A 25,989-nucleotide genomic window follows, 5' to 3' on the forward strand; every position below is an offset into this window, starting at 1 on the left:
CTCCTTCAGGCTGAGCGGCTGTCAGCTGTCAGAGAGAAGCTGTGAAGCTCTGGCCTCAGTTCTCAGCTCCCAGTCCTCTAGTCTGAGAGAGCTGGACCTGAGTCACAACGACCTGCAGGATTCAGGACTGAAGCTGCTCTCTGCTGGACTGGAGAGTCCACACTGTAGACTGGAGACTCTCAGGTCAGGATCACTGTTACTGTTCAACAGACCATTTAAATTCTGCTTTACATGCACATTAATGTCAGTGAAAATACCTGAACTCTCATTTTCCTGCTGATGTGATTTTTGAAACCAGCTGAGAAACCAACATTTAGCTCTACTTTCTATCCTCTGAGAGAATATTTCATTATTTCCTCTCCTCACTGCCTCTGTTGTTGAAACAGAAAATAAATTCTGTCACAAATTGAGTTGAGAACTGAAACAAAAACACAAACGTGATCCTTGGGTCAAATATTAATATTGGAGACAGTTAAAATTTTTAAACAAGGATTTTAAGGACAAACCGTGCATAAAGGCAAGTGAAGAGGCAGGTAGCAAGTTTACTAGTTGAAAACGTTTCCTCGCTCACTCCATCGATGCACAATTACTCGGGACGAACATGACAACAAGGTTTAGGAAAGAGGAGAAAACAACAACAAGCTGCTGCTGTGTTTGTTTACATCATCACGTCTCACAGAAATCTCCACGTAGCACACGTTAGCTTCAGGACTGGTTACAGGGTCTGAAATGACTTATTGCAGATTTAAGAGAGGAACTCTGCTGTGGTCGTTATTTAAAATTATCGAGCTGGTTTTATTTCAAAATCAAGGAAAATTTAATTGAGATAATTACCGATATTGTTTTATTACCCAGCACTACAAACTATACATCACAGGAAGAAAGTGTGTGTGTGTGTGCAGGCTGGCAGGCTGTCTGCTCACAGAGGAAGGCTGTGCTTCTCTGGCCTCAGCTCTGAGCTCCAACCCCTCCCATCTGAGAGAGCTGGACCTGAGCTACAATCATCCAGGAGCCTCAGGAGTGAAGCTGCTCTCTGCTGGACTGGAGGATCCACACTGGAGACTGGACTCTCTCAGGTATGGAGAGGCAACGTCTGCTAGAAGGCTGAGAGTCACACACATTTTCTCTGTCACACTGAGAAGATGAGGAATACTGTTTCATGTTTAATGGAGGATATGAGTGGAAATCCTTCATATTGAAGGTTATTAAATGTCCATGTTTCCATCAAAGAGAATCTGCTGGTCTGACTTTGTTTATTCCCCAGTGTGGACCATGGTGGAGTGCAGAGGCTGAAACCAGGTGTGAGGAAGTGTAAGTGTGTATTTAGTTTGATTCATGAAAACAAAGCAACACACATTCAACTACTGAGATAGAAAGTCCATCTACACCACAGTATGTGACGTCCATTCATTCAGATCCTACTGAGAATCAGGATGATGGCTGACATCATGTGTTATAATGAAACTGCTTTAGAAATTATCAGTAAAGTTGCTAATAATAAATCAACAATAAATAAAGAGAGCAGGTGCGTTAGATGAGAAGCTGCTGCTGTATTGAGTCTTGTTCTCTCATCAGATGCCTGTGAACTCACATTGGACCCAAACACAGCACACAGAAACCTCTTCCTGTCTGAAGACAACAGAAAGGTGACAGTGAGAGAGGAGCAGCAATATCCTGATCACCCAGAGAGATTTGACTACTGGAAACAGCTGCTGTGTAGAAATGGTCTGACTGGTCACTGTTACTGGGAGGTCGAGTGGGAAGGATGGGTTGATATAGGAGTGACTTACAGAGGAATCAGAAGGAGAGGAGGCAGTGAAGACTGCAGGATTGGAGGGAATGAAAAGTCCTGGAGTCTGTTCTGCTCTGATGATGGTTACTCTGTCTGTCACAATAACAGATCAACAGTCATACCTCCCCTCTCCTCCTCTGGCTCTAACAGAGTAGCAGTGTATCTGGACTGGTCTGCTGGCTCTCTGTCCTTCTACAGAGTTTCCTCTGACTCACTGATCCACATCCACACCTTCCACTCCACATTCACTGAACCACTCTATCCTGCGTTTGGGTTCTGGTCTGGTTCCTCAGTGTCTCTTGTCAGATAGAGGAGGGAGAGAGAAACACTCACACTGCTGACTAGAGACAGCTGCTGAGATGACAGGAACACACACACTTATATCTTAAAGTGAGAATATTACTTTTTCATATATGTTTACTGCTCATTTCATTGTAAAAAAAAAACATGATCCATCAGTCACTGTAAACAGAGTGGATTGTATGTGAACGGTAACTGAACAGAGTTTTAACATCACATGGACAAGAACAGACATTTTGTTTGGAAAGTGAAATGAATCAGATATTTAACTAGACAGAATCAAGTCATTGTTTTTCATCATTGATGATTGACGGGTTACAATATTTTTCCTTTGAATCTTTGTTTTATTTGATCAATCTGTCTTCTCCAAGCTGAGCATCCATCTTGTTTTCTACAGGAAGGTTAAATGAAGCTTGTTTGATCTTCTTTTGAGGATCAAAATGTGTTTTCTCAAGATAATGACATAAATAATGCAATATCTCAAGAAAACAAAGAAAATAACTTGTAAATAAATAAAATGTATCAAAATGTCCTCAGTGGGCTTCTGTACCCTGCTCTATTTCCCAGACAGATAGGCTTCATCATCATCATCATCATCATCATCATCCTCCTCCTGCTCACTCAGCAACAGGCCGGACTGGGTTTTCTCTTGTTTCTCTGCATCATCCTTCTCTTCTTGTCTTCTTCTTCTTGTTATTTCTCTTTTCTCCTCTGATGGATTTTCAAGGCAAGGCAAACTTTATTTATACAGCACATTTCATACACAAGGTAAATACAATGTGCTTCACATAAAACAGAAAAAATACATACACACTCCACAACTATTTAAAATGACATTAAAAAGAAAGAAAGATAGAGATAAAATAGGTAAAACATAAATAAAATAAATAAAGATAATAACACCTGTTACATCTACATACAGATGATTTAGCAACAGGCCACAGAGAAAAGGAATGTTTTGAGCTCAGTTCTTCTGGAAGTTTATTCCAGTAATTGGGAGCATAATTACTAAAAGCAGCTTCATCTGATTTAGTTTTTACCCTGGGAACAACTAACAGACCGGTCCAGAGGACCTCAGAGGTCTGGGTGGCTCAGATCCTAAGAGCAGGTCAGAAATGTATTTTGGAGCTAAGCCATTTTGTTCTTTATAGACAAGCAGCAGAATTTTAAAATCAATTCTATGGCACACTGGAAGCCAATGCAGTGACCTAAGAACTGGTGTAATGTGTTCTGTTTTCTTGGTCTTAGTCAGAACTCTGACTAAGACCCCCCAGAGTTTTTTTGGGGAGACCGGAGAGAAGACCACTGCAGTAGTCCAACCTGCTGGTAATGAAAGCGTGAATCAGCTTTTCTAAATCAGGTTTTGACATAAGACCCCTTACTTTGGTTATATTTTTAAGGTGATAAAAAGCTGATCTTGTAATAGTATTGATATGTTTGTTAAAATTGAGATCGGAATCCATAATAACACCAAGATTCCTAGCTTGGTCTTTACTCTTGAGAGACAGGGAGTCAAGGTGTATGGAGAGCGGTAAGAGTCCCATCAATTATTATAGGCTATAGGCAAGCTGGAAAACTGCTCTTTGCTGCCCCCTTTGGTCAACATGGCAGCAAAGAGGTTTTCCAGCTCGCCGCACAGGGAAGAGCGTGAGGAGTGGCAGGCATGACACCCGAATGAAAACAACTCGGACAAGCCACACAAAGGTGAGATTTTATACTTTATTGCAAATGCTTTCAAACAATATGTTTTACTCGTGTAACAGAAAAGTGTTCAAGGACGTCAAAAAGCTTGTCAGAATGGCAAAATTCAGTCTGGAAACCTTGCCTAACGGATGACAAAGTGCTGCCAGCAAGGATTTGGAGGTAAGGACTCGGGACTGACATCCACGCAGTGTGGAGTCAGTCCCAACGGGGCTACGTGACAGAGAAGTTTATACTTGGTCTAAAACAGTCTATTTAACTGTTTTATTTCCCCTTCTCTCTCACAGGTTCTGAACCTTCTGACCAATCAGCAGAGAGACACTTTGTATTTTATACCAAAACATTTTATTAACATCATGTACCGTCATGGGTTCCTGTTTAAACAGCAACAAATTCCTACAGTTCTCTAGAAAAAATATTAAATTGTCTTTAATAAAAAAAATATTAGCAAGTTTTTTTTTCATGAAACACAGCACACACATAATGTATAAAAAGATTCAAGTAAAAAAACAAAAAAAACAATACAAAGTCAGATATACAAAGTCCTTCATACAGCAGGCACTTGAGATGTTTCAGAAAATAAATCAGTTTCTGTCAGCTGCTTTTTGCATAAAAACGGCTAAAGAAACGCCGTACCGTTCTGTCAGGGTCGCAGGTTCGAACCCTGCAGCAGCGCGAAGTGAAGCCATCAGAGCTTCAGCTAAATGAACAGCTGCGGGTTCGATCAATACGGGATCTGAAGGCCAATACTATTTTCTGTGAATATTCAGTATCTTTGAATTTGTCCAGTTTTGTGACCAAAAAATCCCAATATTCAGTGTTTCCTCCAGAATTTTATTCTTGATCTAAATCTCACACTGAAGACCAAAACCTTCCCATCCTGTCTGGAAAAGTCTGGAATTTAGAATCGGGTTCGATTGATATCAGTTTCTGCAGGCTGATACCGACCGGACTGAAGCTGCTGACAGACGATATTTTCTGCCGATATTCAAAATCTTTAAATTTGACCATTTTCATGCCAAAAAAAATCCATTGAAACTGAACCTGAGCTCCTCTGAACCCAGGATGATGATGATGATGAGTTCATGCATCCTTGTGTCTCATTAGAATCAGTTGAGGTTCAGGACGTCCTATAAAGAACCAGTGTTCTCTATAGGACGTCGCTATTGATCAATTCTACAATCAATATCGACTCAATCAACCTGCATCACATCAGATCAGACTGGACTAGAGTTGCCAATAAATCAGTATTATCGTTTATCGTCTTTCAGTAGAATCATATGGTGATGAAATAATGACATGGAGTTATCATGATACATAAATCTGTTAAATTAATGATAAAAAGCAAAAGCTTGTTAAAAAATCTCATGAAGTGAGATCTGGAACAAATTAGGGAATGATCAAATTTGTTTTATTGAACTTCATATTACCATTCAGTTCAATGTGATGAACATCAATTTGATTATTTAACGTGATTTGGCATTTCATCGTTGTCAGCTGAAAACCGCAAACCAGTCAGCTTTTCAGAAACTGTTTTCAGTTTGACCACCATGACTTTTTTTTTTTTTTTCATCAGACCAAGGTTCAAAAATGTTCTCAGCCCGAACAGGGGATGGAAGTAAAAACATGTAAATCACCAAAATTGGAGTTTGGAGGTTTTTACGTTAACAATATGTTAACCGATGTCTATATATATCGCTATCGAAATTTTGAATTTCTTATGTTTATGGTGATATAAACTCTGTTCATATCAGCCAGATCAGTCTGATCCTGGATCAGCTGATCAGACTGCAGCGGCTCTGAAGTCCCTCTGTCTCTCTGCTCTTTGTCTGGGTCGATCGCCCAGGCTGAAGTCACTAAAGGCATTAAAACACACACACGCGGCGTGTCAGATGGCGGTCAGATGGCGGTGTCAGTCAGACGGCGGTGTCGGCTGGCAGGTCGCTCAGAACCGTCTGCACGTCGCTGAAACTCGGCCGCTCTTTAGGACTGACTGAGCAACAACGAAGAATCAACTTATAGACCCTGGAGGGACAGAGAGGAAGAGGGGGGAGGAGGAGGGAGCCGGACTGCAGGTCTGGGGAGGGGGTGGGGGAGGGGGTTAATTAAAATCAAATGTAAATTTCCTTTCTGCTGCTGTCTTCAGGTTACCTAAAGATCACCTAAAGATTTCATTCCACTTCATTCAATTACTTAAGCTCCATGACTTGGAGCTTAAGTAATTGAATGAAGTGGAATGAAATCTTTAGGTTACTTGCATAACCCTGTCTCACTATGGGATGCGCTCCCTCGAGTATCTTCCAGAAGCATATCTTACACTACACCAGCCCTGAGTGGCTGGCAGTCGTGACGTGTGTGTCAGGATCCTCCTCCTTTATATAGGACTGACGCTGTCAAGTAAGCACACCTCTTCTCGCTTCACCCCAGCAGCAAGAAGGGTGGTCTGGTGAGACATCTCACTCATGCTACTCAGTTCTCTTTCATAGCATTTGTTTCAATGTCTCACTATGGGATATTTGGAAACTCCCATATTGCTTATCTCGAAGAACAGCATGAACAATAGTCGGGGCCGTGACATCCAACTTATAAAACCTCACAAACGTGAGAGGCGAGGAAGAGCTAGCTGCAGCACATATGTCCTGGGCCCTGTTTAGAGACCCCTCTAAACAGGGCCCAGGAGGTAGCCAAACCTCTGGTAGAATGTGCATGTAAACCAGCTGGGGCCTGAAGACCCATGCTTGAATAGGCCAGTGTAATAGCCCCCACAATCCAGTGAGAAAGCCTCTGCTTTGTGATAGGCTTACCCTTGCAGGGTGCAGCCCAAGACACAAACAACTGGTCCCCTTTCCTGAAACCACCAGTTCTATCCCAATATGCGCGTAAAGCGCGCACCGGACACAACAAGTGCAGCCATCGCTGCTCCGGAGAGCTGAACGGCAGAGAATGGAAATGGAAAGCAACGAGCTCCACAGGCGAGCATGAGTTGATTACCTTAGGGACAAAAGCAGGGTTAGGCCGTAAGGTAACCCGCAAATTCCCAGGGGCAAAAAGCATGCATGCAGGATGCGCCGACAGCACGTGAATATCACCCACACGCTTTGCTGATGCCAAAGCCAACAATAAAGCCGTCTTAAACGATAATGGCTTCATGTCAACCTGCTCAATAGGCTCAAATGGACTCACCAGAGCCTCCAATACAACAGCCAAATCCCACAAAGGGGAAACAGTCTAGAAACCGGGAGCAGCCTCCGTGCCCCCCCCCCCCATGAACCAGCAAACAAGGGGGTGTTGATCCACAGTCTTACCCCCAAAGCCAACATGGCATGCCGCAATGGCGGGCAAGTACATGTGAACAGTGGAGAAAACTCTCCGCTTACCGATTCAATCCTGAAGGAAGGATAAAATCACACCCAACGAACACTGGAAAGGAATTTCCTGTGCATTAGCACACCATTCCTCAAACACCTTACACTTACAGTCATACAAAGACCTAGTGGAGGACGCCCTAGCATTCTGAATGGTATATAACACTGTGTGGAAGCCCCACAGTGCTCAGAGTAACCCACTCACGGTCCAGGCCCACAGGGCAAGCTAGTGAGGAGCGATCAGGATTAACCGCAATCGGTCCTCCCTCACCCTGAACAGAATGGGGGGAATGAAGGCCAACGGGGAAAACCCGTACAGCAGAACGCGCGGCCAGACGTGCGCTAACGCGTCTATTTCCAGTGGCACGTCCCGGTTGTGCAGAGAGAAAAACAGCGGACACTATGTGTTTTCTCTGGACGCAAACAGGTCCACTGGCGCCCCGCCGAACCGCTCTCAGAGCTTGTGCACTACAGCTGGGTGCAGTTTCCACTCCCCGTAGAGGGGATTGCCTCTGGATAGCAGATCTACTCCCCGGTTCTGAATCCCGGGAATGTGCGTCGCCATCAAGGAGAGGAGATGCGCATCGCTCCACAGTATCAGCCAGTGCGTATAGCTGCCGGGAACACAGACCCCCCTGACGGTTGATATACGCTACCGTAGTGGTGCTGTCCATCCTCACTAATACATGACATCCCCTGAGGAATGGGAGGAAGTGCTGTCAGGAGAACAGCTAGCAGCTCCAGGCAGTTGATATGGGCATGACGGAGACAGCTGTCCCAGACCCCATTTACCAACCTGCCTTTGTGTACCCTGCCCCCAGCCCAACAAGCTTGCGTCGGTGGTAACCACCTTTCTGAACAGGACCATGCCCACAGCATGCCCATTATCAGAAAAGACTGTTGTTTCCAGTGGCGCAGAGCACGCACGCACGTTGCCGAGTCTAGCCTGAGAGGCCACCCAACGCTGGGAGTCTCACCACGAGCAGATGCCCTTTTTCGGCACCAGGAAGTATCTCGGGTACAAGCCGCCATAGCTCTGCTCTAGTGGCACTTCCATTATCGCCCCCTTTTCCAACAGTGAGGAAATTCCCTCCTGTAGGATGCAGGCCGACTCCGCTTCTGCCCGGGAATAAATCACCCCACTGAATGGGGGAGCCGTGGCAAACTGAAGTCTGTAACTGCTGGTTATCATCTTCAGTTCCCACTTTGACGCCGTGCATTTCCCCTTACGGCAGGGGAGAGACAAGCTGAGGCCCATGCAGCGGCACAGCGCTGCCCTCCAGCAGCTGAAGCCCATCAGTGCGATGCCTTCTGTGGGAGACAGAGCTGCAAAGCTCCATCCTTTCTCTTTCTCTTCATCCATTTCGCTTCAGCATGGAAGCCAGTGTGGAGCCGAAGATCCCCTCGGGGACAACCAACATCCAGGATGTCCTCCTTCTCCCAATCAGACAAGTTGGTCAGGTTGAGTCATCGGGCTCGCTCCTGCAACACCATCATAGCCATGCACACGGAGACAGATGCCAGTGACCGCGGAAATCACATCCCACACGACCGGGCTCACTTGGCAAGCTAGCCTCCGATGGAGGCTCTTTGCGGTGAATCAGGTGCAATGCCCACACGAGCCGGGAGAATCGATTGCTGCTCGGGCAAGGCGAGCTGAGAAGACCTGGTGTGTGTCTTTGCTCGAGATTTTATTCCCGCACTCGCAGAGACGAGCACCGGTGTTCTCTTCCCCATGGTGTGGGGCAGCTTTGCAGCTGTCGCCATCTAGCTGGAGTGCTAAACGGTTGGCTAATATCTGGTGTGATAAGAGCCCAAGCTAACCCAGGTGGGGCAAGATGGCGAGATAGCCTGTCTCGCGAGCCGAGCTGGAGCCAGCTTTGAGGTAAAGCGCATATCTCTCTTAACAACTTGCCTTACTATGGGGAAGGCAGGACGAAACCCGAAGAAGCTGCGGAAAAACTAGCGTTCGGCGATGGAGTTGTGAGCTCCGTCTGTGAACAGTTAAGCTAGTTAGCCGTAGCAACAGGCGAGAGATACACTTCTGAAGCGAGAAGAGGTGATTGAATGATGGGTGATGCAGCGTCAGTCCTATATATATATGAGGATGGTCCTGATGCACACGTCACGACTGCCAGCCACTCAGAGCTGGCGTAGTGGAATACATGCTTCTGGAAGATACACGAGGGAGGGTATCCCATAGTGAGACATCAAAACGAATGCTATGAAATAGAACTGACTTTTATAAATACAGTGAAATGAAAGTGTCATGTTCTATGGCTCTTACAGTTGCTAGGTAGTTGCTAAGTAATTAACAGTTCTTAGGGTGTTACTAGGTGGTTGCTAGGTAATTAACAGTTCTTAGGGTGCTACTAGGTGGTTGCTAGGCAATTAACAGTGGTTGCTAAGGTGTTACTAGGTGGTTGCTGTACTGTTCTATTTCTGCAGCAGTTTTCAGAGTTTGATTTGAATCATGAAAGGCTGCAGAGCGGATGGATGTTCTTCTGTCAGACAGCGCCACTTTCATTGGACTTGGATCAGTTCCTCACTGCAGTGAGCTACCCAAAGCTCTGCCCCTTCTTTCTTACTTTCTAACTTGAATCTGATTGGTTGTCTCTGCATCCCAAAAAAAATTGCTCTGCAGTCAAACCAGAAATGTAGTTGTAGTTTTGGTTTTGGATGTTTTTATAGTTTTATCGTTATGGGAACACAGAGCAATGTAAATCTTTTAGTAGTATAGTGTAGTTCTACTTTTATAGTTCTCCTGCTATATGTGAATGGGCCTGAAGTGTGTGTTACCTTGCAGCACCCTGGGGTGCTCCAGCGCGGCGTAGGGCAGCTCTCCCAGGCTGAACACCTCCCACATCAACACACCGAACGACCAGACGTCCGACTTGGCGGAGAAATCGTCCTCAAACACCGACTCAGCAGGCAGCCAGCGCACCGGGACCAGAGCCTGCCGGTGCTGGTGGTACTCACTGGAGGAGTAGGGTGGATCAGATTAAACAGATCAGATTAGAGTAGATTTGATTAGAGTAGATCAGATTAGATAGATCAGATTATATTTCAGTCATTTCAGTAGCAAATAGTAACAGGATACAGCAGAAAAGAACAGAACAGAAATAAGAATAGAGCCCATGAGAGTACTAACACAACTGACAGTTACAACAGTATAATATGTCAAGTAGAAGTCAAGTAGAAGTATATGAATAACAATTATATATATAAAATATATGTAATAATATATAAATATATATAAAATATATGTATTACAGCATGATGAAGGTGTGTAAAATAATAGAACATAATGAGACACAGAATATATGAAAATATACTCAACAATATGAGATATATGTGGTAAGAAATAAATACAGACAGACACCAAGTATTGTGGATCTAATTCCTTACAGAATGAGTTTCATAAGCGTGGATATAGTCTTAAAGAGAGGTTCCCGGTGGAGAACCAGCCTTAAAGAGAGGTTCCTGGTGGAGAACCAGCCTTAAAGAGAGGTTCTGCTGTCTCCTACCTGCTGTAGATGTCCTTGCTGAGTCCCAGTGATGACACCTTCACCGTCTTCCGACTGCTGACTATACAGTTTCGTGCTGCCAGGTCACGATGGACAAAACGCTGATTGGACAGATGCTCCATTGCCCTGGCAACCTGGAGACATACACCCACCTGGGGGGGGGGGGGGGGGGGGGTATTTAACAGTTAAACATTTAGCCTGAGGATTACATACATTTAGAGAATAAAAGAGATTTATGTTGTTGATAACTGTTCCACCTCTAGGGGGAGCTACTGGCCTCTGGGCATCTGACACTTTGAAACTGTGTGTGTGTGTTTGTGTGTGTGTGCGTGCGTGCGTGTGTGTGTGGACCTTCTGCTTGGTGGTGAGGCGGTGGGTCTTTGGTTTCTCCTCTTTACTCCTGGTCATCCTGAGGTACTGCTTCAGGTCGCCCTGGAGACGGGAGGAGAGAGGAGGATGGAAACAACAGTGACAACAAACAACATTTCTGTTGTTGGATTTCTGTTTGTCATAGAAAGCAGAATGATAATGTTGTCACTTCTCCTTAAACTACACTCTTCAGTGTATTTCTTCACACAGGATAACTGACTTGGCCTTTACATGATGATGTGAACAGTTCAGGTTGTTTTCCTCAGTACTGTCGTCTTCCTCATCCATGATGCGCGGGTCAATCCGCATGTTTATCCATGGGTGGGGCGGATTAGGGTCGAGTGAAGATAATATTGAGAACGGGTTGGGCGGGTGCGGGTCAAATAGGCTACACACAGTACACACACACAATATAGACTAAATTTCAATGAAATTTAAATTTAATTAACGGAATAAACTTCTCCAATCTCCAGCTGGTTTATCCTCCATCCATACATTATATCCTGCCACACTGCACAATACAGCATTACCTATAACCTTAGTTACATAAGAGTCTTTGGAAAATTACCTGGCTACCTGTATCTTTTTCTTTTTTTTTTCAGGTTGGTGGATCTGTTTCTGGTCGCTGTTTTATGTGTATGAAAATGAGTTGGGTGGGTTCGGATATGTTTTTTGTGTCGGATCGGGCGATCGCGGGTTGAAAAAAAAACAGGCTAAACCAGTAGGTGATGAGGCGTGTAGGCCCACAGTCATGTGGACACACCTCACTAGCCACTCCCCCATGTGGGATAACCCAGGGAGGTTGTATGGCTATGGGAGTGAACCCTGAACGAAAAATCTGTGTTTCGGGGATAGACGCAGGCAGGACAGTGACAGACTGGATCTCTGGCAATTCCCTGCAACTCCAATGAATCTTCATGCCACCAGAAGATACTGGATGGAGCCAAGACCGTGAGAGCAGGCACTGCGCGCTCCTACGCTCACTTAAATCTACTCTGCGCAGGCTCATACTAGACGTTCTTCTGGAAAGGGCTCCTCCCCGACTCTCGGTGCCCTCCATGAATAGGCTTTGCTGTGAAGACCTGTCTGCCCAACAAGCTCCCAGTATCACCAGTAGGCATCAATGAAAGGCTGATGACATGGCGCATTCCCCTGACCCGAGGACGACACACCACCGTCATCAGTGCATACGCTCCAACCTTGGATGCCAGGACCAAGAAACACCATCAAGACTGGTTTGATGAAAATGTGCCCGGCATTCACGACCTTCTCAAGGCAAAGCACAAGGCACACATCGCCTGTCTAACCAACTCTCAATCTACCCCCAGAAACCAACTATCTACCATCAAAGCAGAGACACAAAGCTCTATGGAAGATGGAAAACGACTGGTGGGTCAAGAAAGCCTCTGAAATTCAATCTCTCGCAGACTCCTCTCTCGAGACGCCCTCAGAGAAGGAATGTCACACCAGTAAAGTCTGCAGACGGCACCACTCTTATGTAGGACACAGTCACTCAAAAACTACTCTGGGACTTACTTACGGTTTGGGGTCCCACCTAAATTCCTCTCCACTCTCCAGCAATATCATGATGGTATGCAAGCCCATGTCCAAACAGGTGGACAACAATCTGACCCTTTTGATGTTAAGATCAGAGTGAAACAAGGATGTGTCTTAGCCCCTGTTATCTTTAACATCGTCTTCACAGCCGTCACCGTTGTCTCCCACAGACACTTCTTCAATCAGTAAGCTTCAGTATGCAGATGACTGTACACTGATTGCCCTTCAGCATGGCCTCAATGTGGTAGAGCTGTCGGCCAACAGGTCAACATCAAAAAGACACAAATAATCAACCAACAGAGCTCTTCCCAGAACACACCTGTCTTCCATATCGACAACATCCCTCTGGAAAACGTAGCACATTTCAAATACCTTGGCAGTATCTTCTCGGACAGCTGCAACATCGATGAAGACATCCAAACCCAGTCTTGCCTCTGCCATGTTTGGTCGCCTAAGGTCAAAGGTCTTCATTAACAAAAACCTGAAAACACCCCCCAAGGCAGCAGTGTACCAGGCGTATGTGTCCACACTGTTGTATGGCTCTGAAGCCTGAACACCATACAGACACCACATCAGATCCCTGCAGGCATTTCATATCCGCTGTCTGCGACGAATTCTGGGAATCACATGGGAGCACCGGATCTCCTATGCTGAGAGGTACGAACGTACCAAGTTGTCCAGCATAGAGATGACTCATGCCTGCAGCTCGCTGGCCCCGGCAGACACTCTACAGCCAACTACAATCTGACCAGAGGTCTGCTGCTGGTCAGTGAAACCGCTACAAGGACGACATCAAGGAGCTCCTGAAGAAGTGCAACATGACACCTTCAGACCTGGAAAGGATGGCAGCAGACCGAACCAGCTGGCGTTCCTCCTGCCTCTCAGGCTCCTCTCACCCGGAGGACACCCATCCCTGAGATGTGCAGTAAGGTGCAAACAACGACATGGACTGACCACCCGAATCCAACACACACCTGCCCTACATGTGGGAAAGTGTGTGCTTCTAGAATAGGTCTACACAGCCACATGAGATGGCATGAGTGCACCAAGCGCTGAAAACCCCTGGGAGCTATGAAGTCATCATCAATAACGATGGACTGCCTTAAGCAAGTAAGTGAAGTATTACGTAATTTCAATCAGGAAGACTACTTATCATTCATTCATGCTTTCTCTTTACCCAATCAGAGTTGGTGAACATGTTTCCTCTTTTTCCAGAGAACCAATCAGAGTTAGCCGTCACTTCCCTCTCTTTTTCAAAGAGCCAATCGTCTAAGTGACGGGAGTATATACATGTCACCTACTATGCTATTGCCCTTCTCTCAGATCTATGCCGTATGCTGCTGTCATTCCAGTCGCTGTGCTTACATTCGTCCCTCCTCCACCCACCCCATCACCACCGATGTCCAGGCTCCAGAGGAACTCCCCAGGGGAACATCCTAATTCCTACATCTATCCCGGATGTACTCCTAACTTCACGAGTGGGAGGAGTTTCTCCATGGAGCTTACGCCAAAGTTTACATCTTGTTTCATGTCATGAATAAAGTTTTTCATTCGAGCATTCATCCTAGTCTCTCCTGATTGAAGTAAGTGTGTGTGTGTGTGTGTGTGTGTGTGTGTGTACGTACCATCTCAGCATACTCCAGTATGAAGCTCTGTGGTTGTGTACTGCGGTTCACTGCCAGCAGTCTGCTCATGTTCTGGTGGCTCAGCTTGGAGAACATCTCAACCTGCCGCCAGAACTCCTGCTGCACCACCTCCTCTCTGGACTGGAGCTCCTTCACCACCACCACCGCCTCCTGCTCTTCCTCTGCTGCTCCTCCTCCTCCTCCTCCTGCACCTCCTCCTCTGCCCAGGCCTTTGGCTTTAGCAATGAAGACTTCTCCAAACTCTCCTCTACCTGTTGGAGGAGGTGAGGGTGACAGCTAGCAAGACCAACTCTACCATGCTAACATAATAAGACTAACACTACCATGCTAAGATTAACACTACCATGCTAACATGCTAACACTAACTTCAGACCAGTCAGCTCGATCAGCAAATCACCAGAAGTCCTTTCTGTCTCTATTGAGCCGATCAACCTGACAGACTCGGCTGACAGCCCAGCCGTCAGCTAGCTTGCTGGCAGAGAGAAGTTGACCAAAGCTGAACTTCATCAACAGTCAATCAGATTTCAGTGTCTTATAAAAATAAAACACTTAAAACACTTAAAATTGATGCGCTGAGATCAGTGGCCTCCCTTGTTGGTGCTAATGGTAAATTCTTGTGTACTATGTTTAACGAATTTCCTCACTAGATAGATTGCAAGTTAGCTAGCTAAACTTTGCTGCTGCAGGAACTCCAGCTCCGCCCACAGTGTATCGACAGGCTAAAGCTAACACTCTAACATACTAACTCACTAACATTCACATAACATACCCAGGGTGGTGATGCAGCTGAGGTTGGAGCGGGGGAAGCTTAGTCTGTCCTGGTTGCCGTGGTGATGGGCTGCAGAGCCCAGACTGCTGAGGGCCACTTCCTGCTGGCCTACACACACACACACACACACACACAGGTTAGTTTATACTGTGTTACTGGTGGAGCTGACGCAAGTTTTATTTCTGCTTAAAGATGTCAAGCTGGAGAAAAGGAGGGTTAAACTAACCCGGCTCTGACCCACCTCTCCAAAACCCGACCTGACCCGTCCCGTGTGTTCTGGGTAAAATTAAATTGGGTAAACTCCTGGTAAACATGGTAACCATCTGACCCCTACAAGCCTCCATCACCTAAGCTGAGGGTCAGCTGCTGCCAACTCAAGGTGAAGAACAGCTGTAAAACATCAGAGTTAGCTTACTCGCCAACAGCCTGAAACCACTGACCTAAAAGATAAAGATTTAACCTCCCTGTCCTCCGAGAGCAAACTGTTGGTTTTCTCTGATATGGGGTGAGGAGCCAAATTCAAGAAAAGTTCCTTTCTCATACGCAGGCTGCTGACCCGATCTTTTTCATCGCTCTGCCAGATCAGCCGGTCCGTCTCAGTCCAGACCAGAGCGGTTAGCATCAGCGCTTCTTCTTCAACCTCCTGACCTTTTCTCGTCTTTGCTGAATTCTTGTCAATCTTTAAACCATTTGTGGTTTAGTCTCAGGCGGTTTTGCTACAAAAACCAGAAATATGAAAGAACCGCCCCTCTTCTTCTTCCTCTGTTAGATCTCTTCAGTCTGTGATGTTCAACACATTCAGCAGTTGTTTAGTGATGAAGTGTTGTCATTTACTTTTTTGGTGAACCCACTTTCCCTCAACCTGCCTCGCCTACTTCTACTGCAGTTAGTGATTTACTACGTTTCCCAGAATGCCGTTCAGCAACCACCAGAGGGGCATTACTTTCAATCAAAGGTGGTGTAAGGACATAGAAATCTATACAGCCAACTAGTTGGTGAACACTGGGGGCGTGACTATGATCGAGGCCACGCCCCCTTACTGAAACCCAACCTGTCTCTCTGCTGCAGTGCATTCTGGTCTCTCTCCTGCTCCTGCAGTGCATTCTGGTCTCTCTCCTGCTGCTGCAGTGCATTCTGGTCTCTCTCCTGCTCCTGTGGTGGAGAAATTGGTGTCTCTCCTCTTCTACAATGGATTACTCCCTGTATGAGTGTTGAACGTGTCTTGGTGCAAAATGGCGGCTCTAGAAAGAAGCCCTCGCTCTTTGATTCAACACACTGATCCGTCTGTCTGTCTGTCTCCATTTTAGTTCATCTCCACTGACAGCTGTCTGTTGTCAGACAGACTGATGATGCTCCGTCTGTCAGATTTCCATCCGTTTTGACAGACAGAAAGTTCAACCAGCTGAACTTTTTCTGGACGGACGGATTCGTCAGCGTCCGCTCAGCCAATCAGAGGCTTCCTACGTTTGTTTTGTAGAATCTAGCGGCGAACACAGAGACGACGGTCCGACCGAAACAAAGAGAAAACAGAGAAAGCCTGGTGGAGCGCTGGGATGAGTGGAGGTTTTCAGATCAGTTTCTGATTGAGTTTATACAGTAGAGTCTGTTTCTTCTGTTTCTATCAAGCAGCTCCGTTATGAGCAGAGCTTCCTGTTCTTCTGCCTCGCCGCCATGTTGACGCTCAGAACAAACCAACACACACACATCTATCAGCAATAATTCTGTCTGTTTTGTGATGATCAGTGAGGAAGATTTGCCTCCCTCTCTCTTCAGTGTGACAGCTGGATGAACAGCGCCCCCTGCTGCAGTGAGTGTAAATGAGTAAAAAATGACTGGGAGTGAATGGGGATACAATGCAATTCATGCAAATCTGAAGCTTTCAGATGTTTTCAAGTTTTGAAATGAACTCAGTCCAACATCCTAACATTGGCTCCTCCTCCTCCTCCTCACCATTGAGGCGTTGCGCCTCCTCCTCCTCCTCTTCCTCCTCGCTCTTCTTCTTGGCCTGTCGTCTCCTCTTGCAGTAGAACATGAGGCCGAGGACGATGATGATGTAAGCGACAGCGGCGCCCACCGACAGGCCGACCGTCTGGATCAGCCTATAGGGAGCTTTGTCTCCGTCCTCCAGGGAGTGATGGACAGGACGCTCTGTGGTCACACACACACACACACACACACACACACACACTTCTTAGATCCACATTTTTCTACTACTGCTGCTGCTGCTGCTACTGCTCCTCCTCTTCATTACCTACGACGTAGAGGTGCGCCATCTTGTGGCCGATGTTGCAGCTGTTCCCAGCGATGCAGGTGTAACTTCCTGTATCCTCCATGGTGACATCAGAGATAACCAGAGAGCCATTGGCTAGCTTCTGGAACCTGGAGGAGAGGAGAGGAGAGGAGAAGAGAAGAGGAGATGAGAAGAGAGGAGGAGAGGAAGAGAAGAGAAGAGAGGAGGAGAGAAGAGAAGAGAAGAGGAGATGAGAAGAGAGGAGAGGAAGAGAAGAGAGGAGGAGAGGAGAGGAAGAGAAGAGAGGAAGAGAGAGGAGGAGAGGAAGAGAAGGGAAGAGAAGAGAAGAGAAGAGAGGAGGAGGGAGAAGAGAAGAGAAGAGAGGAAGAGAAGAGAGGAGAGGAAGAGAAGAGAAGAGATGAGAAGAGAAGAGAAGAGAGGAGGAGAGGAGAGGAAGAGAAGAGAGGAAGAGAAGAGAGGAGAGGAAGAGAAGAGAGGAGGAGAGGGAGAGGAAGAGAAGAGAAGACAGGAGAGGAAGAGAAGAGAAGAGAGGAGGAGAGGAGAGGAAGAGAGGAGAGGAGGAGAGGAGAGGAAGAGAAGAGAGGAAGAGATGAGAGGAGAAGAGAGGAGGAGAGGAAGAGAAGGGAAGAGAGGAGGAGAGGAAGAGATGAGAGGAGAGGAGAGGAGGAGAGGAGAGGAGGAAAATAAAACCTTCTTCAGTAATGGTAATTGTGCTGAACTTGGATCAGTATTCATGCAGTAAAAACAGATAAAGCTGAAGTCTCCAGATGCTGGTGGAGGTTGGTAGTTTGACGCCGGGCCTCGTCTCGCTCAGCTGACCCTTAACCTCTCCTCATGTTGGGAGGACATTTTGTGAAGTTATTATGTTTTTTTTGTCTTCTTTCAGTAACGCTCCCACTGGAGCTCAGGATTCAGTTACATTCACACCTGAACCTGATCGGCAGCCTTGGGGCATTCAGTTCAGTTCAGTTTGTTAACGGGGTCAGAAACACTAAAACCTGTTTTCTGAGATGTGACCTGATATCCAGGTGTAGTTTGAGACAGAAGAGGAGCACCAGGCATTAACTCCACATAGAAGAGTTTGAACTGCTGATGCGTTAGGCGCTAAATCAATAATTCTCTTTGTCCAGGGTTAAAAATCCAAAAGTAGGTGGACGTTTGGTCATGTCTTACTTCAGTTCGACTCTACCTAATCAGACCGATTTGAGGGTCAGAGTTCAGGGTCAGAGTTCAGGGGTCGACCCTCCACACAGACCTGCTCCAGTGCGGCTCCAGGAACTTGTCTCTCTTCTTCCACTGGATGAAAGGCGGCGGGTCTCCGGCGGCCTGGCAGTGCAGCACGGCGGTGAGGCCCTGGTACACCGTGGTGTTCTCCGGCTCCAGCCTGAACACGATGTAGACTGGAGACACACAGCAACCTGGTTTACAGAGCAGCTCAGACCTGGTTACAGAGAGCCCAAGCCTTCCTGTGGTTGACTAGCGGCTAACACGACTTTCCATCGACCACAAAGTGTTACAGTCTGTCTTCTGCAGCTAAACAAAGCAACGGATGGAGTTGAGATTCACCTCTCGACCCTCTATGCAGTATAAGCTTTTAGAAGATTTGTACGTTTCTGTTATTCTCATGGCAGGTTCTCACCTGTTCAGATGCAGTTTGGATTCGCTAAAGTCTGAGTTCAGCCTCATGACAGGAAGACATTTTGTCACTGGAGCTGTGAAGCTGCAGCGAGCTAGCTAGCTACCGGAGCTTGTTCCCTTTGCAGATGGAACATTCTAACTAGCTAAAAGCATGCTGGGTAGTGTAGTTCACTAACCAATTTTGTCAATCATGTAAATAATACTGAATGGATTTTTGTGAAATTAAGCCAAGTGAGATGTGTTGATGCTTCCTACATCTCAAAATAAAAGCCATCTGCTTTTCAGATTGCTGATATGAAGTAATTACTGACAGAGGGGGAAGTCAACCAGAGGCTTGAAGGAAATGACATCAACTTCGGCTCCCGATACAGTCTGACCACTGTAGACTAGAGTCAGACAGGAAGACTGTCTACATTCACAACCTGGTTTAGGAGGAGCTCACACCTGAAACCACAGGTTGATATTTAAAAATGCAATTTACCAACAAACGCTCCTACATTCTGTCTTCCAGTCTTGAATCTTCAATTAAAAAAACAATCAGACCCCCCCCCCCCCCCCCCCGTAGCTAGCTACCTGCTACAGTCAGCTGGACCGCGGCGGTGATTCGTCCCTGCAGGCTGTTGGAGGCGTGGCAGGTGTAGTTTCCGGCGTCGGAGCGAGTCACCTTGGAAAAATGCAACCCGCCTCCCGTCTGGAGGACATGAGGAGGAAGATCACTACCGTCTGGAGGAGAGAGAGAGAGAGAGAGAGAGAGGGGGGGGGGGGGAGAGAGAGAGAGAGAGAGGAGAAGAGAGAGAGAGGGGGGGGAGGAGAGAGAGAGAGAGAGAGAGAGAGAGAGAGGGGGGGGAGGAGAGAGAGAGAGGGGGGGGAGGAGAGAGAGAGAGAGAGAGAGAGAGAGAGGGGGGGAGGAGAGAGAGAGAGAGAGAGAGGAGAAGAGAGAGAGAGAGGAGAAGAGAGAGAGAGAGGGGGGAGGAGAGAGAGAGAGAGAGGAGAAGAGAGAGAGAGGGGGGGAGGAGAGAGAGAGAGAGAGGAGAAGAGAGAGAGAGGGGGGGAGGAGAAGAGAGAGAGAGGGAGGGAGAGAGAGAGAGAGAGAGAGGGGGGGGAGAAGAGAGAGAGAGAGAGAGGGGGGGAGGAGAGAGAGAGAGGGGGGGGAGGAGAGAGAGAGAGAGAGAGAGAGAGAGAGGGGGGAGGAGAGAGAGAGAGGGGGGGAGGAGAGAGAGAGAGAGAGAGAGAGAGAGAGGGGGGGAGGAGAGAGAGAGAGAGAGAGAGGAGAAGAGAGAGAGAGAGGGGGGAGGAGAGAGAGAGAGAGAGGAGAAGAGAGAGAGAGGGGGGGAGGAGAGAGAGAGAGAGAGGAGAAGAGAGAGAGGGGGGGAGGAGAAGAGAGAGAGAGAGAGGGGGGGGAGAAGAGAGAGAGAGAGAGAGGGGGGGAGGAGAGAGAGAGAGGAGAAGAGAGAGAGGGGGAGGAGAAGAGAGAGGGAGGGAGAGAGGGGGGAGAAGAGAGAGGGGGGGGAGGAGAGAGGGAGAGAGAGAGAGGAGAAGAGAGAGAGGGGGAGGGAGAGAGAGAGAGAGAGGGGGGGGAGAAGTGAGAGAGAGAGAGGAGAATAGAGAGGAGAATAGAGCGAGATAGAGAGGAGAGGAGAGAGAGGGAGAGAGAGAGGAGAATAGAGAGAGAGAGAGAGGGGGGAGAAGAGAGAGGAGAATAGAGAGAGAGAGAGAGAGAGGGGGGCGAGAGAGAGAGAGGAGAAGAGGGGGGGGAGGAGAAGAGAGAGAGAGAGAGGGAGAGAGAGAGAGAGAGAGAGAGAGAGGGAGAAGAGAGAGAGAGGAGAATAGAGCGAGATAGAGAGAGGAGAGAGGGAGAGAGAGAGAGAGGGGAGAGAAGAGAGAGGAGAATAGAGAGAGAGCGAGAGGAGAAGAGAGAGAGAGAGAGGGGAGAGAAGAGAGAGGAGAATAGAGAGAGAGAGCGAGGAGAAGAGAGAGAGAGAGAGGAGAGAGAAGAGAGAGGAGAATAGAGAGAGAGCGAGAGGAGAGAGAGAGAGAGAGAGAGAGAGAGAGAGGGAGAGAAGAGAGAGGAGAATAGAGAGAGAGAGCGAGGAGAAGAGAGAGAGAGAGAGGAGAGAGAAGAGAGAGGAGAATAGAGAGAGAGCGAGAGGAGAGAGAGAGAGAGAGAGAGAGAGAGGGGAGAGAAGAGAGAGGAGAATAGAGCGAGATAGAGAGGAGAAGAGAGAGAGAGAGAGAGAGGGGGGAGAAGAGAGAGGAGAATAGAGAGAGCGAGAGGAGAAGAGAGAGAGAGAGGGAGAGAGAGAAAGAAAGAGGTCAGACTGGTTTGATTCAGGAAATATCAATGTCACATTGGTAAAAAAAAAAAAAAAAAGAGTTTAAATCTTGGCTTGAGGTTGAGAGAGGTGAAAAACAGACCAGGAGTTTCATTCTGGAAACTAAGCTACAGCTGGTTTGCTGTAGTTTTGTTGTCATGTGACCAAACAAACTGAACTGAACTGAACTGAACTGAACTGAACTGAACTGAACTGAACTGAACTGGTCCAGGTTCAGACTAGCTGCTGTGAACCAGCTCAGAGACTCTGGGCTGCAGGTCTCCTCAGCACCTGCTCTGGTCCAGAGGATGGAGGGTTTCTGTCTTCCTTTAGCAGAACACTGGACCACAGCCTCTGTATCCAGCTCCAGACACTGGGAGGGCTGGGGGGGCGGGGTGAACTTCAGCCTCTCTGGAACACACACACACACACACACACACACACACACACACACACACGCACACACACACACACACACGACCAGGAGAGCAGAAATGAGGCGTACGCAGGTGAATCAGACTCCACACAGCAGACTGACAAACTCACAGAAAAGATTTACGAATGTGCAAATTACTTTGTGAACAAATGTGAGAATTAACAATACTAAGATACTAAGCAATGTTTCCACATGCACTTCAACATGTTTGGTGATTACAGCGCCTCGTGTCCAGTCTGTGCTCTGCAAACCTGTTCATCTGACCAATCACAGCAGCTGCTTTTACCAAACAGATGAAAGCTGTTGGAGCTTCATGACTGCAGCTAAGCTTTTAACAAAACAATGCTGTCGTTTGAAAACCTCGTAACTCCAGGATTGTCAACTTTCCAGAACTAAGACAAACTCTGAACCACGCAGTTTAGAGTTTATCCAGTGAGTTTCATAAATCCGAAGAGTTTGTAGAGTTTTCTCAGCCCATAGAGGAACGTGTGATCCTTCAAGTGAAGTTAAAACATTTTAAAGTTTCATTTTAATGTGTCGCATTTGGGAATCCAGTTTTTTCTTGTAAACAAGAGGTCAGATACCACTTCCTGGTCTCTGGTTTCCACATTCTCCTCTCCAAAATAAATATTTCAACCAAAAGCTAACGTCCTCTGTGGTTACATTTGGACTTTAGGAGTTGTGAGGTTTTCACATGACAACAGGTTAAAGCTCGGTCGTTGGGAAAAGCACTAAACGTGATGTGACCCGTGTGTTCATGCAGGACAGTAAACGGGTGAAGCTCCTCACCCAGCACCTGGACGCGCGCCCGGCCCTCCAGACGGCCTCCGGGGTTCTGGGTCTGGCAGATGTAGACGATGGAGTCGTAAACCTCCACACTGTTGATCCTCAGAGTCCCGTTAGGAAACAGACGGAAACGAGCGTCCTGCAGGAACCAAGGGACGATTCAGACTAAAGTTATACTTCTGCCTCCAAGTACCGCCGTTACTAAGACACAGGTTTCTACAGCGGTGCGAGCATCTGTAGTTCTGCTGGTAGTTCTGCTTGTAGAGCAGAGACACTAGATGGCAGTGTGGAGCTTTTTCACACAGCAGACACCACAGAAGAAGTCACAGTGAAACTCATGTTGTGGCTATTTCAGCTCATCTGGTGTCTTTATAACTGGGAGATGATCTGTGGTCCAGATCTGAACCTTCTCAGCTCGTCTCTCTTCATCCATGTTGTCTTCACTATCGTCCCACAGCGACCCATACAGGAGGAGGAGCCACCGAGCGGCCAATCACAGCTGAGTAGGCTGATATTTCATAAATATTGCGATATTCCCACGATATCGAATACCACCCACCCCTCCTGGCCATGGCACCATGTGTTGTTTAGATCACAATTGTACAAGCTTTTAAACTTCTTCTAAAAACCTATAATCTACTAGTGGTAGGATAGTAAAAAAAGTGAAAATTTGTCTTTTTAATTCAAGTGTGTTCCCTTTTCCACAATAATGCCGTTTTTCTGTAAATAGCAGGAATGAGCAAATTTCACCGTTGTTTCCTTCAATGTTTGAATAGCAAGATCAAATTTCTAGGCTGTTAATAATAATAATTATTCCCCAGAAAGTTGATGTCATTTGGAAGAAATAAAATAAAATACCACCCCAAAAACAAAATGGACCAAATGGATATTAAATTTTAGATATCGCCGAAGCCTTCATCAGCGCCTCGTCTATCGCTATCGCCGTGTTTTAAGTATAAATAAAGACATTAGTGAGATTTATTCTTTGACCTTTGAACCTTTCTGAGTTGAGCGCTGATTTTAAAACAGACAAGAACGCAACACCCTGCTAGAAAATCCCCCTCGGCATTATGGGAAAACTACAGCTATGACAGTTCATTCAACAACATGATTATGTATTTTTCTACTGGAGCAAAAACTGAGCTCATGCAGCTTTGTGTCCCACTGAAAAACACATCAGAACCTGCTGTCTGCTTTGACCTTTGACCTGGACAGACGACGCCCACTGACCTCGTTGGTGATGGGCAGGAAGTTGCGGTACCACGTGACCTCGGCGGGGGGCGTGGCTCGGGCGAGGCAGTGCAGGAAGCCGGGCCGGCCCTCGTCCAGCTCGCTGTCCTCCGGCGGCGTCAGCCACTCGGGAGGAGCTAGCAGGAGGAGTTAGCGTTAGCCACTTAGCATTAGCCGTTAGCATCACTCTGCTTGTCCACCAGTTTTAGGAAAGAGAAGCTTTAACACTCGCATGGACAGACTAACACCGAGCTGGATCGCTAGCTTTCTATTGGCTGCTCCAAAATCTAGATTATAGATTATAGACTGGCTCCTGGACTTTGGATCGAATCTGTAGCATCTTTTTTTTTTATTTTATTTGATTTTATATAGTAATAATACATTTTATTTGTGTAGCGCTTTGCAAAGATGCTTCCCAGCAAGAGGCAAAATTACTATTAAAACATTAAACCGCAAGCAGAAAGATCAAGTGACTCAGCAATATTGAGAAAACAGTAAGAACAATGAGATAAAAAAACAAAAATAAACAACAACAACAATGTATCAACAAGCAAACAGATGCAGACTTAAAGGACAGAACAAAATAACTGAAGAAAATGGAGGAGACCTTCCAGCTGTGTGTATGTGATGTTGTGTATATAAAGGTGTGTATGTGATGTTGTGTATATAAAGGTGTGTATGTGATGTTGTGTATATAAAGGTGTGTATGTGATGTTGTGTATATATAGAATCTTCCAGCTGTGTGTATGTGATGTTGTATATATAAAGGTGTGTATGTGATGTTGTGTATATAAAGGTGTGTATGTGATGTTGTATATATAAAGGTGTGTATGTGATGTTGTGTATATAAAGGTGTGTATGTGATGTTGTGTATGTTAAGGTGTGTATGTGATGTTGTGTATATAAAGGTGTGTATGTGATGTTGTGTATATAAAAGTGTGTATGTGATGTTGTGTAAAGGTGTGTATGTGATGTTGTGTATATAAAGGTGTGTATGTGATGTTGTATATATAAAGGTGTGTATGTGATGTTGTGTATATAAAGGTGTGTATGTGATGTTGTGTATATAAAGGTGTGTATGTGATGTTGTGTATATAAAGACCTTCCAGCTGTGTGTATGTGATGTTGTGTATATAAAGGTGTGTATGTGATGTTGTGTATATAAAGGTGTGTATGTGATGTTGTGTATATAAAGGTGTGTATGTGATGTTGTGTATATAAAGGTGTGTATGTGATGTTGTGTATATAAAGGTGTGTATGTGATGTTGTGTGAAGGTTGAGACTCACTGGCCACGCTCACAGCCACCTCCTGCCGCCGGGTGCCGGCCTGGTTCTGCACCACGCAGCTGTAGGAGCCGGCGTCCTGCCGCAGCACCGGGGCGAACACCAGGCTCAGCCCGTCCTGGAAGACCCGGCCGGGCTCCGCCCCCAGCCGCCGCCCGCCCGACTCCCACCACACCTGGGGGGCGGGGAACGCCCGGGGGGGGCTGCAGTCGATGCGCTGCGGCGTGCCGTCCTCAAACACCCGCGGGAAGCCGGGACCGAAATCCTCCAGCTCTGATTGGACGACGGGACAGGGAGGGGGGGCAGAGGTCAGAGGGGTCACACCAGGGTTCAGACAGTCTGGGTTCTGCTGATAGACGATACTTTGTGCTGATATTCAATATGTTTTATTTTTCCATTTTCATGCAGATATTCCCAGTATTCAAACTCTCCACTGAAACCTGGAGAATAATAATGATACTACTGCTACTAATAATAATAATAATAATAATAATAATAACCATCATCATCATCATCCATTCATACTCAATTATACTGTAATCAAATAAAGTGAATCATATTGGAGGTGGACAATGTTGAGCGGCCAATTTTTAATAAAAGGACAATATCGGTCCCTTATGTTAATCTAACCCTACTGTCTTATTGTGTGTGTATGTGTGTGTGTGTGTAGGTGTGTGTGTGTGTGTGTGTGTGTGTACCTGCCAGGCTGACAGTAGCCTCCACAGCGGCCGGCGGGCCTCTGACCCCGGTCGCCTCACAGCGGTAGCGGCCGGTGTTTCTGGGTTTGACCTGAGTGATGAGCAGCGAGCCGTTGGACAGCAGCAGCACCCTGAGCATGATGGGAAATACACACACAGGTCAAAGGTCAAAGGGGGTGGGGGGGGGTGGGGGGGTTTAAAGGACAGTTCCAGTGTGATTGGAGTTCTTCATTTCCTGCATTTCCTTCCTGTTTTCCATCACTGCAGATGGTTTTCCAGCTTTTATCACATTAGCAGAGATTTGATATTTTTCCTTCATCTCAGTTGT

General features: G+C 46.6%; 2 protein-coding genes across 2 annotated transcripts in view; one reads left to right on the plus strand and one right to left on the minus strand.

Annotated features, from left to right (window-relative positions):
• The window catches only part of LOC139912610 (protein NLRC3-like), a 48,552-nt gene extending 45,920 nt beyond the window's left edge, over nucleotides 1-2,632 (plus strand). Inside the window, exons 8-11 of the mRNA XM_078291284.1 lie at nucleotides 10-183; nucleotides 903-1,076; nucleotides 1,265-1,311; nucleotides 1,576-2,632. Coding sequence (XP_078147410.1) covers nucleotides 10-183; nucleotides 903-1,076; nucleotides 1,265-1,311; nucleotides 1,576-2,102 — 922 coding nt within the window. The 3' untranslated portion in view covers nucleotides 2,103-2,632. The remainder of the gene's footprint in view (nucleotides 1-9; nucleotides 184-902; nucleotides 1,077-1,264; nucleotides 1,312-1,575) is intronic.
• Nucleotides 2,633-3,843: 1,211 nt separating this feature from the next.
• LOC139911281 (inactive tyrosine-protein kinase 7-like) overlaps nucleotides 3,844-25,989 on the minus strand; it is a 34,102-nt gene continuing 11,956 nt past the window's right edge. Inside the window, exons 6-20 of the mRNA XM_078281777.1 lie at nucleotides 25,662-25,792; nucleotides 24,967-25,236; nucleotides 23,680-23,816; nucleotides 22,453-22,588; nucleotides 21,519-21,638; nucleotides 19,489-19,638; nucleotides 18,533-18,677; nucleotides 17,278-17,405; nucleotides 16,977-17,174; nucleotides 15,027-15,134; nucleotides 14,237-14,508; nucleotides 11,037-11,117; nucleotides 10,686-10,837; nucleotides 9,958-10,136; nucleotides 3,844-5,870 (exon numbers count right to left, since the gene is read on the minus strand). Of these exons, the coding sequence (XP_078137903.1) occupies nucleotides 5,710-5,870; nucleotides 9,958-10,136; nucleotides 10,686-10,837; nucleotides 11,037-11,117; nucleotides 14,237-14,508; nucleotides 15,027-15,134; nucleotides 16,977-17,174; nucleotides 17,278-17,405; nucleotides 18,533-18,677; nucleotides 19,489-19,638; nucleotides 21,519-21,638; nucleotides 22,453-22,588; nucleotides 23,680-23,816; nucleotides 24,967-25,236; nucleotides 25,662-25,792 (2,368 nt within the window). The 3' untranslated portion in view covers nucleotides 3,844-5,709. The remainder of the gene's footprint in view (nucleotides 5,871-9,957; nucleotides 10,137-10,685; nucleotides 10,838-11,036; nucleotides 11,118-14,236; nucleotides 14,509-15,026; nucleotides 15,135-16,976; nucleotides 17,175-17,277; nucleotides 17,406-18,532; nucleotides 18,678-19,488; nucleotides 19,639-21,518; nucleotides 21,639-22,452; nucleotides 22,589-23,679; nucleotides 23,817-24,966; nucleotides 25,237-25,661; nucleotides 25,793-25,989) is intronic.

The sequence above is a fragment of the Centroberyx gerrardi genome, chromosome 3, assembly GCF_048128805.1.
Source record: "Centroberyx gerrardi isolate f3 chromosome 3, fCenGer3.hap1.cur.20231027, whole genome shotgun sequence".
In the NCBI taxonomy this organism is placed as follows: Eukaryota; Metazoa; Chordata; class Actinopteri; order Beryciformes; family Berycidae; genus Centroberyx; species Centroberyx gerrardi.